The sequence below is a fragment of the Tamandua tetradactyla genome, chromosome 10 (genome assembly GCF_023851605.1).
Source record: "Tamandua tetradactyla isolate mTamTet1 chromosome 10, mTamTet1.pri, whole genome shotgun sequence".
NCBI classification, from domain to species: domain Eukaryota; kingdom Metazoa; phylum Chordata; class Mammalia; order Pilosa; family Myrmecophagidae; genus Tamandua; species Tamandua tetradactyla.
The window spans coordinates 106,905,708-106,919,924 of NC_135336.1; the positions used below are offsets into that span (position 1 = coordinate 106,905,708).

The 14,217-nt window shown below is 58.7% G+C and overlaps 2 protein-coding genes across 3 annotated transcripts in view; one reads left to right on the plus strand and one right to left on the minus strand.

Moving 5' to 3' along the window:
- The window catches only part of TSPEAR (thrombospondin type laminin G domain and EAR repeats), a 259,806-nt gene extending 246,153 nt beyond the window's left edge, over positions 1–13,653 (minus strand). The window contains exon 1 of the mRNA XM_077119166.1: positions 13,569–13,653. Within this exon, the coding sequence (XP_076975281.1) occupies positions 13,569–13,653 (85 nt within the window). The remainder of the gene's footprint in view (positions 1–13,568) is intronic.
- On the plus strand, positions 5,180–6,244 carry KRTAP10-12 (keratin associated protein 10-12). 2 transcript variants are annotated; one of them, XM_077119177.1, is made up of 4 exons: positions 5,180–5,538; positions 5,662–5,821; positions 5,870–6,006; positions 6,079–6,244. In XM_077119177.1, the coding sequence occupies exons 1-4, from the start codon at positions 5,180–5,182 to the stop codon at positions 6,242–6,244; spliced, it is 822 nt and encodes a 273-aa protein (XP_076975292.1). The 2 variants fall into 2 exon arrangements, with proteins under 2 accessions (XP_076975292.1, XP_076975290.1); XM_077119175.1 differs by having other exon boundaries at positions 5,180–6,006.
- Positions 13,654–14,217: the final 564 nt, after the last annotated feature.

The following is a 14,217-nucleotide window of genomic DNA, read 5'->3' on the forward strand; positions in this document are numbered from 1 at the left end:
GACATGGGCCTGTCTGGTCTGGGAAAATCTGAACGGGGTCTGTAATATCTGAGGAGACTCTCCTCAGAAAAAAGAGTCTGCATGCAGGTAGGGCAAGAAACAGAAAAACAAGAACTGCAAATTTCTTATTAGTTAAACAGAACTTATGCCAGAGGTCTAGAACAAGTGGAACTGAATGTCAAAGAACAGACAGAAAACAAAGCCATCCAGCAAGAAAATCCTGGGTAAAAGAGTAAAAACAACCTCCAGAATAAACGAACTAAGGAAATCAACTGCCTAGAAGCCAACAAAAAATGAGTCATACTAGGAAAACTGAAGATATGGCCCAGTCAAAGGAACAAGCCAACACTTCGAATGAGATACAGGAGTTGAAACAACTAATTCAAGATGTTGGAAAAGACATGGAAAATTTCATCAAAAATCAAATCAACACGTTGAGAGAGGATATAAAGAAGACATTGGGTGAACAAAAAGAACTTGAAAGTTTGAAAAAACAAATCACATAATTGATGGAAATGAAAGGCACAATAGAAGAAATGAAAAAACAATGGAAACCTATAACAATAGATTTGAAGAGGCAGAAGAAAGGATTAGTGGATTAGAGGACTGGACATCAAAAATCTGACACACAAAAGAAAATATAGGGAAAAGAATGGAAAAATATGTGCAGGGACTCAGGAGATTGAATGACAATATGAAGTACATGAATATATGTGTTGGGGACGTCCAAGAAAAAAAGGGAAAAGGAGAAGGACTAATGGCGGAACTAATCACTGAAAATTTCCTATCTCTTATCTCTTATGAAAAACATAAAATTACAGGTTCAAGAAGTGCAGCACACACCATAAAGGTAGTAGACATACTCAAAGACACTTACTAACCTGATTGTCAAATGTCAAAGACAAAGAAAGAATTCTGATAGCAGCAAGAGTAAAGCAATGCATCACAGACAAGGTGTAGTGGTCATGTTCATGTGTCAACTTGGCCAGGCGGTGGTGCCCGCTTGGTCAGGCAAGCACTGGCCTATTGCTGTGAGGACATTTCATGGACTTGAATCATGACCACGATGGCTACCTCCACAGCAGATTCAGCTAAGGGCGTGTCTTCTACAATGAGTGATACTTAATCTAATCACCAGAAGGCTTTTAAGGAGGATTCAGAAGAGACAATCCCTCTTCCCACTTCAGCCAGCAGCCTCTCCTGTGAGTTCACTGAGGACCCTCCCTGGAGCTCCAGCTGCTGGAAAGTGAAATTATTCCATTTTATTAATTCACCTGATTGCTATGTAGAGAATGCATTATGTGCGATGTGAGCCTGTCCTGGCTGAGAGACGATACCCTGGACACTGTAAGGGTCTAAAAGGCCAAATTCCTTCACCCCAAGAGGGAAAAACCCTACCACGTGGTCTGTGCTCCAGGTAGGAGCCTTCCCTATGGATCAGGCCAAAGCTAAAACTGAGACCATAGACTTACCTGACTCTGCACTGCTCTGTCCTGGTCACTCTCTTCCCTGCAGGTTTTTCCTGCAGAGTTCTCCCTCAGTAAACCACCTGCACTCGAGTCTCAGGCTCTGCTTTTAGTAAGACAAATCTAAGACACTATCTGTGCCAGCTTGAAGCTGTTGTGTACTCAAGAAAAGCCATGCTCTTTAAACCTCAGCCAACATTGCTGGGTGGGGCCTCTTTGATTGTTCCCATGGAGATGTGTCTCCACTCATTTAAGGGAACCATTTTGGAAAAAGCTTTAGTCTCAGCACAGCCCATACAGCCAGAGACCTTTGGAGAGAAAGAAAGAAAATGCCCCTGGGGAAGAGGTTTGAAACGAGAGGCAGGAGACCCCAGCAGTCATTGCCACGTGCCCTCCCAGCCGACAGAGGGTTCCAAACCCATCGACCTTTCTTGAGTCAAGGTGTCTTTTCCTGGATGCCTCAGTTCGGACATTTTCACAGGCTTAGTACTGTAAACTTGTCACTTAATAAATTCCTTTTTAAGAACCATTCCATTTCTGGTATATTGCACTCCAGCAGCATTTAACAAGCCAAAATGCTATCTTCTGAGAGAGGAAGGGGTTTGAACTAAAGTGAAGGATGGACATGGGGAAAACACGATGGCGTTTAATCCATCTTCATGGTGGAATTATTAGGACTTGGTAAGAAACTGGACGGGTAGAAAAGGGAAAGGGTGACATCACGAATAAGTCCTGGGTGTTCAAAAATGTTCGTGTCAATCTCAAAGTCCTCTAGATTTGAACATCTATCTCTCTGCCTTATGAAAGGTGTGGCTGTAGCTGCATCCGATGATGGGCATGCCCGTTCTCACAACTATCCTCAAAATAAGCCTGTGTTCAGATGCTTTCAGAACACAAGAGTATAACTTTGCCAGTCTTCTTGAGTTCTTTTTTATTCTTTTTCTTTTATTTTTTACTTCCAAAAACTATGAAGGTTTGATGTCTGTCAATAATTACACTAAGAGTGACTTTATTACCTGCATTTTGTGCATGTTACATTGCAGTCATAACCTTTTCTAATTCAGAATACACACTGGTTGTGATCGTTCAGCCTATCAATAAAGTTCAAATAAATTTGTAAAAAAAAAAACCTATGGCTGTGAGTCCCCCTCCCCGCCCAGCATCCTACTGCAGGGACTGGCGTGCCCTCCCTGCCCGCTCCACGCAGCGCGGCGGGTGCCTGGGGCCTCTGCCCAGTTCTGGTCTCCTGCTGGTTACACAGTCCTCCAACTGCCCTGCTGAGCCAACATGCGGCTCTTTCTCTACGACAAGCTTCTTCAAAGAACCCTCCTGTTCTAAGACCCCAAAACAGGACAGGACAGGTACCGAGGAGCTGCTGGTACCGCTGAGCTCTCTGCGGCACGTGCCTGGAGTTGCGGGGGGTGCAGGTGGCTGGAGCCCAGGGAGGGAGGGGGAGACCCAGCTGCATTTGCAGGACTCTCTGCAAGCCCCGGGACGCTGAAGAGGAAGTGAAGGAGAGCCGCCCACAGCCACGCCTACAGCCACGCCCATGCCGAGGTCGGCCGGGCACGGGTGGGCGGGGGCGCGCTACAGACCCTGCCCTGGAACACCTGCTGGGCATCACGGGCACCTCTCGCGCGTCAGGGACGCCGCACACAGGGCAGAGGGCATCCAGTGAGACACGCGTTTTCTCCGGAGAAAGCCCAAAGTCTGCCTCTGGTGCTGACCTCTCCTGTAGGACAGGGGTCACCAAGTCCAAGCCCCCACTGGTTCCCAGTCCCCTACTGGCCATGGGGCGCTCCAACGTCCCCACGCGGCCCTGTGCCAACAAATCCCAGCACGAGGCCCGGGTGAGAGGGGCTCTGGGTGCTGGGTTCTCTCCTGCAGCCTCTCACGGGCCCCTCCTCCACCTTCTGCTCCCCCTTTTCCGTCCCTGCCCTTGTCTGAGTCCTTCCTACACAGCTGTACTGTGCGCTCCACACAGATGTCCCCGAGTCCCCTGGCCTTCTGTCACCACCCCTTTTTATCCAGATGGAATGGCAAGTGGAACCCTCCCCAGCTGCAAGGCGCCCACCCAGTGCCCTTCCTCTGACAGGAGCCCAGGCTCCTTCCCTTGCTGCCTCAGCCCTCCGCAACGCATGCAGGGCTCCGAACCCAGGCCTCCGCCTCTGAAGCACCTCTTACTCGCTGGAGGGGCAGTAATTCCCGCACAGAGCAGGAAAGGACACGCAAAGGTCACAGGATCATCGGCCGGTGGCAGGCCCAGGACCCCTCACTGGCCACAGTCCTGCTTAGCTCAGACGCCCCCTGGGTTAGAGACCCTGACTGGCTGAGACCCCTTCCCAGGTGCTTCTTCCTCCAAACCAGCGCCCCACCCCAGGTGCCGCCCTAGACAGCTTGTGAGGGTCACTGGTTTCATACTTGAACTGAAATTAGCCTCAGCGGAGCATCTGTAGCTCTGGCGTCAGCGAACACGCACATCAGGGCTCGGTGGTGGAGCTAGTTCCCGTGCGCCCCGCCCACGCTCAGCTCCCGGGCCACGGCCAGCGCCTGACGCCCGCGCCCTGCTCTGCGTCCGGCAAACTCATGGCTCCGCAGCCGATGGGATGAGGCAAAGCAGCAGCTCTCCCCCATCTAGACCGGTGGCGGGGACCCACAGTTTTCAACCATGAAGGCTACAGAACGTTTTTTTCTTAAATGTAGAAAAAATTTGCTTCGCAGGGGAAGACCCCAACCTCCTAGAATGCCATCGCCCCACCCTCTGCAGCATTGTGCAATTCCATATTCTCCTGCTCTAGAAGTAGCTCCCTTTGGTCTCTAGACCCAGCTCTCCAAGCACCAAGCACATATTTTCATGCAAAACTCAACACCACCTTTTAGAAATCTTTGCCCCTCACTGCATGGGCAGAGTCCAGATTCGGTCACTCTAACCTTCTGGGCCTCTTTGACCTCTGGGGCAGCAGAGGTCAAGGAACACAGACCTGGGGCCTCCGGTCAAGGCCCTCCTGCTAGCTAGCATGCTCTGGGTAAGTTACTTAACCGTCCCTCGACTTCCCCATCTGTAAAGTGGGGAGAACAGCTGCATCCATTTCACAGCATGTGGGGAGGACATTTACAAACCTCTCCAGAACAGTTCCCGGTACATAGCCAGAACTATTACATAAGTTTTGCTAACAAAATAAAAATAAACAGCTCCTAAGCCATTTGCTGGTTTATAGATTTAGGGTAAATTTTTCATTCCAAAATGAATTAAGTATAATGCAAAAAGACCCAAACTGGCTTATAATTCAACGGAGTATTGAGAGGTTCCAGGAACCATAGGAAGAAGCCACAGAAAGGATCAGACGGATGCTTCCAGGAGCTGCTGTCCCCACCTGCCCAGGTCACCGCAAGGGGCCCTGCACCTGCACGCCACCACCCAAGGTGCAGCTCCCGCCACCGCCCCTGCAGGCTCCCAGCCCCACCCACCGACCCCCTGGGCTCTGGTGGCCCAGGAGTTTCGAGAGCTGAGTAACACGTTGTGGGTCCGTGATGAGCGTCCCCAGGCACCTGCCCCAACAACAACAAGGAACAAGGCTCTATTGGGCCCTCGCGTCAGGACAACACAAGCCAGGGAGGAGGATAAAAGCCTCGACAGTCCCAGCTCCTCACACTCACACACTCACTCACACACTCACCCTCATCCCCCAGTCACCTACTGCCCCACCCCCACCATGGCTGCATCCACCGTGTCTGCCTGCTCCAGCAACCTGAGCTACAGCCGCCGGGTCTGCCTGCCCAGCACCTGCACCGGCCCCTCCTGGGAGGTGGACAACTGCCCAGAGAGCTGCTGCGAGCCCCCCTGCTGCGCCCCCACCTGCTGCGCCCCCACCTGCTGCACCTCCACCTGCTGTGCGCCCCCCTGCTGCACATCTACCTGCTGCGCCCCGGCCCCCTGCCTGACCCTTGTCTGCACCCAAGTGAGCTGTGGGTCCAGCCCCTGCCAAGCCGTCTGCACCAGCTCCTGTGAGCCCTCCTGCTGCCAGCAGTCTAGCTGCCAGCCTGCTTGCTGCACATCCTCCTCCTGCTGCATGCCAGTCTGTTGCAAGCCCGTCTTCTCTGTGCCTATTTGCTGTGGGGACTCACCCTGCCAGGATGCTTTGTGCTGCCAGCAGTCTAGCTGCCAACCTGCTTGCTGCACGTCCTCCCCCTGCAGGTCCTGCTGCGTGCCTGTCTGCTGCAAACCTGTCTGTTGCAAGCCCGTCTGCTGCGTACCTGTCTGCTGTGGGGACTCCCCCTGCCAGGATTCTTCATGCTGCCAGCAATCTAGCTGCCAGCCTGCTTGCTGCACATCCTCCACCTGCACGTCCAGCTGCGTGCCCATGTGCTGCAAGCCCGTGTGCTGCGAGCCCGTCTGCTGCGAGCCCATCTGCTGCAAGCCCGTGTGCTGCAAGCCTGTCTGCTGCGAGCCTGTCTGTTGTGGGGACTCACCCTGCCAGGATGCTTCATGCTGCCAGCAGTCTAGCTGCCAGCCTGCTTGCTGCACGTCCTCCCCCTGCACGTCCAGCTGCGTGCCCGTGTGCTGCAAGCCCGTGTGCTGTGCGTCCACCCCCTGCCCCTCGTCCTGCTGCAGACCCTCCTCCTGCGTGTCCCTGCTCTGCCGCCCCGTGTGCAAGCCCGCCTGCTGTGTGCCCGCCTCCTGCTGTGCCCCCACCTCCTCCTGCCAGCCCAGCTGCTGCCGCCCGGCCTCCTGCGTGTCCCTGCTCTGCCGGCCTGCGTGTCCCCGCCCAGCCTGCTGAGGCCCCTCCCTGGTCCTAACGTCCTGCTGCTGACCGGGCATGTGACCCTAGGACCCACTGGGTGATATGGGTGATCCCCAACCCTCACACTGACAGCCTGCCACCCACCCTCAGGATTCAACCCCACGCAGGCTCTGGCAGGCATCTCAGCGTGCAAGTTCACAGGCGTCAACCCCCAAGAGCCACGGCACAGCCCACCTGCCACCTCCTCATCAGACCCAAATGAGCAAGAGACGGCCCTCCCGACCAGTTTAAGGGACCCCAGGACGCTCCCGTGCCAATGTTCCCTACCCGGTCCTGCACCCAAGCCGCCCAAGGGCCTTGCCCCCTCCTCAAAGCTTTTCTGTGCCCCCTGCCCATACACGCATCCTGTGCTGAGAGCAATAAACTCCCTTCCTTGCCCCAATGTGGTCCCCTACTTGCCTGGTGCTACATTTCCTCCTCTTTTCCTGCCCTTTGACCTAAGATAACCCTGGCGTAAGCAACCTTGGCTTCATTTCACACAGTGCCACAGCACCTGCACCTGCCCGTCCCGGCATCCCCCGGGGGTCTCAGGTGCTGTGTGTCCAGGACTGGGTGGCTCCCTGGCAGCTCACCCAGTAAGGCGAGGAAAGGGCCCAGGCGAGGCAGCCCCTGAGAGGTGGCGGGCAGGGCTGGGGCCCCTGGGCAGGAGGAGAGGGGCCTGTACCTCCCAGCCCTTGCCAAGTCCCTCACTCCATGTCCCTTCTTGTCCTGGAGCCTTTGCCTATTGCCCATGACTGGCTGAGCGGGCTGTCCCCATGCAGGCCAAGGGGTTAAAGGTCCGGGAAAGGAGCCAGGGGATAGATGTCCTCAGGAGACCAGACTCGGGACTCTGGGTGCCGGGCTTGCCTCCCCAGGCCGGAGGCGGGGTGGGGGGTGCTTCTCCCTCGGGGCCAGCACAGGTGGCTGTCACTGTCCTCAATCAGTACAGCAGCCCCCGCGTCTCAGTAGCCCTGGCGTCCCCAGCCCACCCTCCGCTCCCGGCCAGAGCTGCTTCCTCACCTGTTGCCCCCACCCCGTACCACGCCCACTGCTACCTCCTGGCTTCTTGACCCCATCGGCTGCCAACAAAGGGGCGCCCAGCCCCGGAGGCCAGGAAACCAGCCCAGGCCTGCCCACTCAGCACTGGGGGGAAAGCAGAGAAGCTTTCTCAGAGGGGCCTGCCCCTCACTGGTCTCCCCTGGAGAACCTGACCTGGCTTCCTGAGCCTTCTTTCCTAGGCTATCTCCACCCAGAAAAAGGGGGTCCTCAGGGAACCCACCAGTGGGGACGAGGCCTCCTGCAGTTAGAGCCCAGCGTGTCTGTGGGTGCCGAGGTGTGCCCGCCCCACCCCCCACTCCAGGACCAGCCCACTAGCTACCCTGAGCAGAGCTGGAAAGTCCTGGCAGCTCCAAGGTCCTCACATGGCCCAAGGAAGGCGGCCACCAGGTGCTGCTTCTCTGCTCCTCTCCCGGGAAGGTGAGACCAGCGGAGCATAAAGAGTCCTTCCCTCAAGGGAGGGGCCCGCAGTTGGGGGGGGCATCCCTCATGGCCACAGGTATATCCAACTGGCTCCCCCAGGCCATTTGATGAAACGATGCCAACAGTAGTTTGAGTGCCCTCCTGCACTAGATGGGTTTCGCCAGCTGTCCCCCTGGGGTCTCCCTCTGGGGAGCCTGCTCCCACCAGGAGGGGGCAGGTAGGAGATCAGTGCTCCTACAGCCGGCAGCTGCGTGGACTGTGCCCCCTGTGCTTTCCACAGCCTGTCTCCTGCCAAGACTGGAGGGTTGGGGAGTGGGCAGCCCCTGTGAACCCTGCCCTCTGGCTCTCTCCTGAAGTTGTGCACCTCTTCTCAGAAAAACGTTTTAAATCCGTTAAACATAACCCGCCAGACTTCAAAAGAAGGAATTGTGTGGAGATGCCCTCTGTTACAGAGCCGGTGCGGGAAGCAGTGACCCCGGGGCATTCCCTGCCTGAGCGAGGGCGAGTCTCCGCGGCGGGAAGGCCCAGCAAGCGCCCACGCCACGCTCCCGGACGCGCGGGTCGTGAACGCCTGTGGCTTGCTCTGGCCATAGTCCCAGGTGCTGCCGTCTCCGCGGGCTGTGGTCCTGCAGGCACCGCCGGGACGGTCCGCCGCGGGCACAGGTACGGAGGGCAGAGATGCGCGGCCACCCCGATCTCGGGCGCTGCACGCCACCACGGAGCCCGGGGTGCGCCCTCGTCGCTGGGCTCGGCTCTTCCGGAAACGTCGCGCGACCCTTTCCTGGCGCTCCCCAGGCTCAGCTCCCCACCCTCCAGGGGCGCAGGAGCGAGGGGTCCGGGGGAGGGACACCCTCTGAGCGCCCCGGCTCCTGTCCGGGCACCACCCCCACCCCCCACGGACACCCGCGCGCCCCGCAAACGGGCACGGGACCCTTTCCTTCGCCCACCGAAGACCTTCGCCTGGCAAGCTGCGCCGCCGTTTGCTGCTTTCAAGAAGGAAGTTGTTACTTCCCTGCCCAAAGCCTGCCGCGAGCGCACTGTAGACAAAAGTCTGGACAAAAAGAAGAAAATGGGGTGGGCCATGGTGGCTCAGCAGGAAGAGAATGTTTGCCTGCCATGCCAGAGGACCCGGGTTCGATACCCCGGTGCCTGCCCATGTAAAAAAAAAAAAAAAATCGGAAAAAAAAAAAGAAGAAAATGGACCCACCCTTCCTACCTGGTGGCTGTGTCCGCGCCGTGCGCCCGTGCGTCTGTCCGCGGCACAACGGCATATACACACGCACACACAATACACAGACGTAGGCACGCGCACACACTCCACGCTGAGCCGGGAGCTGCTCGTCGCCCTTCCCGACCGCAGAGGCGGCCCTGTGCGCGCTGCTCCCGGACGTGTTCCCCGCGCCTTCCCGCAAAGTGCGCCCGCGGGTGCCTAAGCGCCGTGGGCAGTGTTCTCCTTTTCCTCCTCCACTACCACCCGGCGCTTAAGCCCTCCTGGCATTATCCGAGAGGCGCGCTGGGCGGGGTTTGCCAGGGGCCCCCAAAAGGCCCCCAGGCACAGGAGCCCTGACCCTCCCTTGGACAAGGACAGACGAGAGGGATCCGATTTTCACGTCCAAATCCCTTTCTCAGTGGAGCTGGGTGGGGACATGAACGCGGGGGCAGCACAGGCCTGGCGGGGGGACGCGGCGGGGAGGGGTCGCCGAGGGGCCGGGAGGAGCGCCTCCAGTCCCTCACCTAGAGGCTGGCGCGCTACGGCTGGGGGACGCTCCTTTGGGGCGAAGGGAAGGTATAGGGTCTCTGCACGACCCTGTGACACGAGGGTGACTGCAGGCCACTTTCCCCCAAAACTCTGCGGGACGGAAAGGGAAGTGGGCGTTCCCCCTTCCCCCAACACCGAGGTCAGAATCCACCTGGGAGGGTGGGGGAGGGGAGAGGGGGGAGGTTGGGGAAGGGGAGGGGGAACGTGGGAGGCTTAAGGGTGGGGGTAGAGGAAGAGGGCGGGAGGAGGAGGAGAGCTGCGAGGAGGCTGGACCCCACCTGTTGGAGAGGCTGCTGACCTGGCGGATTCGCATCCCGGGACCACCCCCCTGCGCCTGCGGCTTGTGACAGTTACCATGAGAGAAGCTGCCTGGAAATCCATGATTTGATCTTAAAGATCAAAACCATAGAATTACCCCATGTTGTATGAGATTTAGTTCTAAAAATACACACTCTTTGTTTCCTTATTTTTATGGGGGACGTTGGGCCTGGGGGTTACTTTCTATAAAAGCAGACAAGTTGCAGGCTTTAGGAGCCGCAGACGTGGGGCTGATGGCTGTGGGGTGGGCAGAGAAGGATGAGATTTGGTTTTAAAGAGCCGAAGGTGAGGCGGCCTGGAGGGGACAACCCCATCCTGCCCCTCCCCTGGGGATGGTCGACCCTGCAATGACAGGGATGGACTTTCGTGAAAGGAGGCACCAAAAGTTCAAGCACCAGATGCGACCATCAGCTCCCAACTGCCTAGGACTCCCTGGTCCTGCGAAACTGTCCAGCAGGCAAAACTTGGCCTTTCCACCACAGCCCTCACCCCGGCCCAGAGCCCTGGGGTGGGAAGGCTCTCCATCCTGTGTCGTCCATGGCTCTGGACGCCAGTCTCCCAGCCCTCCCAGCCCAGCAGAGAGAGGGGTCCTGTGTGCGGTGCAGTCAGGGTACCTGGCAGAGGACGTGGCCCCCTCACAAGGAACAGGCCTGGGCTCCTGCGGCTCAGACGTGGGCTCGCCGGCCCCCAGCACTGAGGGGCCAAGGGGGCGTGAGCTCCTAGTGGGAAGCGGTGCCCGCATGGACACGGGAAAGCTGGCCTGAGCCGGTGGGCAGGGTTCCTGGCTGCTCCAGACCTGCCCATGGCGAGCCTCCAAAACGGGGCATTGGTGCTCACAGTGTCTTCCGCCAGAGGGCCAAGGATTCCTGGACTGTCCTCCAGTACTAGCCATGCTGCCAACATTCCTTCAAAGAGGACTAAAGGGCAAAGATCCCGCGGAGGAACTCCTGGGAGCCGCCGGGGGCGGGGGCGGGGGACAGGTTTCTTGCACCCCACCCCCCACCCCATGCCACTACCGCAGAACAAACCCAGCCCCGCCCCTTCCTCAGCACTTTCTCCAGCTTCTGGGGTGCAGAGCTCCCCCTGCCCCAGGCGTCCCACCTGCCCAAGCCCTCGGCCCCCTTCCTACCCCAGGGGCTTTCCTTCTGAGGCCCAGGGGAGGCCACAGCGTGGGGACCCTGCCACCACTCACGCCCGGGGGGGTTGCCGTGGCAAATTAGTAGAGATGCCGGCTCTGCGTGGGTTGTCTGCTGCCTGCCCAGGACTGAGGGATGGGGAGGGAGGCCGCAGTCGGGGCTTCAGGGCTGGGCAGGCACAGGAGGCTGGCCCAGCTCTCGCTGTTCTCAGGGTAGCAGATGGCGCTGTGCCTGCAGGGACCGCCCCCCCCCCCGGGACTCAGCCCATCTAGCTGCCATAGGGCCCAGCTCCAGGCACTACTCAAGCCCCGAGCCTCAATCTGCCCATCCGCCAACTGGCGACCGCCCTTCAGGGGCATAGGGAAGCCAGTGGGCTCGGCCCCCAAGGGCGTCTCTGAGCCGCAGATGGATAAGCACATGTCTGCACCCCCGCGATGTCTCCCAGGCCCATGCCCAGCCCCGCCGCCCGCCTGGGGACCCAGCGCCTGCTTCCCGGTCCACTCTGAAAGGCCCCCTTCCCCAGGCCCCCCCTTACTGGACCGTCCACGGCACCCTGGATGGCCGCTGCCCCATCCCGGAGCATGGCCCACAAAGCACCATGGATGTGAGGTCCCCTCAAGCCACCTTCTCATCTGCCCTCTCAAGCCCTCAGCCACCGGCCTCCCCCACTGTCCCCTTTCCAAGGTGCAGGCGTGAAGACAGTCTTCTCTCCTTGCCCCACTGGGCTGCTGACCCAGGAGACCCAAGTTATTTCCAAGCCAGATGCGAGAAGGCGTGGCCTGCCCAGGGCCTAGGGAGAACGGAACTCAGTGCTGGGGAGTCGTGGCTTCTGGGGGCACAGAGACCCTGAAGCCTTTGCTTGCGCCCTGGCGACACCACACTGGTCACCGGTCACTGCCACAGCTGTGTCATCCAGCGCCACACTCACGCTGCACAGATCTGAAATGAAGTGAAGTCTCCACTCCTCACCCCCCATAACCCTGCAGTCGCTGTGGGTTCTAACCCGTAGGAGATCCTACCAGCTATTGTGCAAGTCTCTTGGGTACATTCCAAATTTAGTTCAATATTATTTACTTGACTTACTTTTATCTTTCCTCCGTGGTTCATGGTATTTATAACTGGGTCATCTTTTAACTATTTGCAGACTACCTCCGGGGGAGAGGGGGCGGGCTTTATAAATAATCTTTATTATATTATGCAGGTTTATTCTGTTCCTGGTGCTCAAGGGGACGTGAAACTACACGTTTGTGACTCATCTCACAGGGAGGAGTGTGTGTGTGCTTGTGACGGTCGCCCGGCTGCTGGGGTCCCTCCAGGGCTCGGTCTGGACCTCACGTGTGGGTCTGTGCAGGGGATTGAGGAGGGAGATGGCTGGCCCAGCGCCCAAGCTCCCCAGAGCCAGGGGTTCTGCTCCCGTGCTGTTTGCAGAATCGCTCCCCTCCAGGAACATCACAGGTGCAGCTGCCTCGGGACTGGGGAGCGGAGCTTCCATCCTTCCCCCCCGACCCACACGCATCAGCAGCCCCAGCGCCCGGGACCTGGGCACCTCCCAGCCTGTCCCTAGCCTGTCCTCGGGGACACTTAGGGAACCCCCAGTGCAGGTCAGCAATCCAAACTTGGAACCAGACGGGTTCCTCTTGGACAAGTAATTGGGAACCAAGTGCCATGCAAGCAAAGAGCTCCACCCAGGGACAGGGGGGGGGTGAGGGGCTCTAACTTATTCCAGGAACCGAGGAACAAGCCATTTTCAAATAAAACCAGAGTCACCTGTCCAAGCATCCATCTGCTCGCCGCCCCTGGGACTCCAGTCCCCAAGTCTCTTGGCGAGGCCACGCATACCCACAGCACAAACGCACTGTCTTTACCAGTCCCTAACCAGCTGCCAGGTCTGGTTTCCTGATGGTCTGCGTTTAGTTCTTGGTTTGATAAATACAATCGTCAGGCAGAAACTCAAGAGGGGCATTAAGATGCCAGTGCGTTAGTAAGTTACAAGGGCCTTTCTAAAGGATGGGAGAAAACCTCCTCCCCCGCTGCGACCTCGCTCCAGCCACCCCAGGGTGCCCGGGCCGGTGCCCTCTCCACTCGGTTCCTACCTCTCGCCTTGCCTCGGGGGGGGGGGGGGGCTGTCTCACCAGACCCTGCTGGGCACAGGGCACCCACATTTGGGTAGGACCTCCAGCCCGCGGGGTGACCCGTGCTTTACTGGTGGCAGGTTGGGTCCCGGGCTCCCCATGGTGCCGGGAAGTGACTCCTTGCCATCAGGAATGGAAGGGGCTGCCGTGCCTCCTTCCCAGAGCGGGGCAGCCCTTTCCCCAGGAGGGCTAAGCAGGTAAATGCCTGTGAGGGGCGGTGGCCGTGGCTGCGGGTTAACTCTTTGAAATGAGTCCCCACCCTGTTAGCATTTTAAAGAAGGGCATTTCCATTGTCATGGCTCTTTGAATCTGGTCCACGCTGCCAGTCCCACCTCTACCTGCACCCCCAGGGGTTTTAACCCCAGGAGCTTCTAAAGCATTCTCAGGCATCAAGTGATCTTCAATCCGAGTTAGAAAGTGAAGCTCAAAAGCCGACACGCCGCACCCCCTCCCCCGCCCCCCGCACCGGTGCCCCCAGCCCTTGTCCCTGGCCTTACCTGTGCAGGGCTCCCATTGCCGGGCACGGTGGGTGGGAGTCGCCAGGGGCAGGAGGGCGACACACAGCGTCAGCAGAGTAGACATGAGGGGCCCAGGTCCCAAGCTCCATGCAGGGACTCGGCACTCTCCCCGGCGGGCAGGTAACTGCGCGGGTCCTTCCCGTGGTGGCCGCCGGCCGGGAGCGGTCACTCCAATGGCCGCATGCCCGTGGCGACGCTCGAGGCGAGCAGAGACCGCCCGGCCGCGGAAGAACCTTCTAGTCGCTCGGCCGGGGGCGGCAGGTGGGGCAGGTCGAGGGCTGCAGCCCGCTGCTCTAGCGCGCGATTCCCGGGCTCTGCCTGGGTCGGGCCGCGCAGGTGACAGCTGAGAGCAATCTCGGCCCCGGCTGGGATTAGTCATTGGCACGGCGCATTTTTCCCAAAGGAAAGACCGAAATAGATCGTGCGGAGAAACTTAGAGAACCTGTTTTCCTTGGCTGCTCCCGCGCAGGCTGCGTTTCGGGGCCGGCTGGGGCGCGCGGGGCAGCGGCCGAGGCGGGCGGGGCGGGCAACGCGCGGCTTTTCAGATGGGGCCGGGCCCTCCCGAGTGTGTGGGTTCGTCAACTGCTCGGTTTCAGGAATTTCCCTTTGCAGGCGAGTCAGTCCTTAA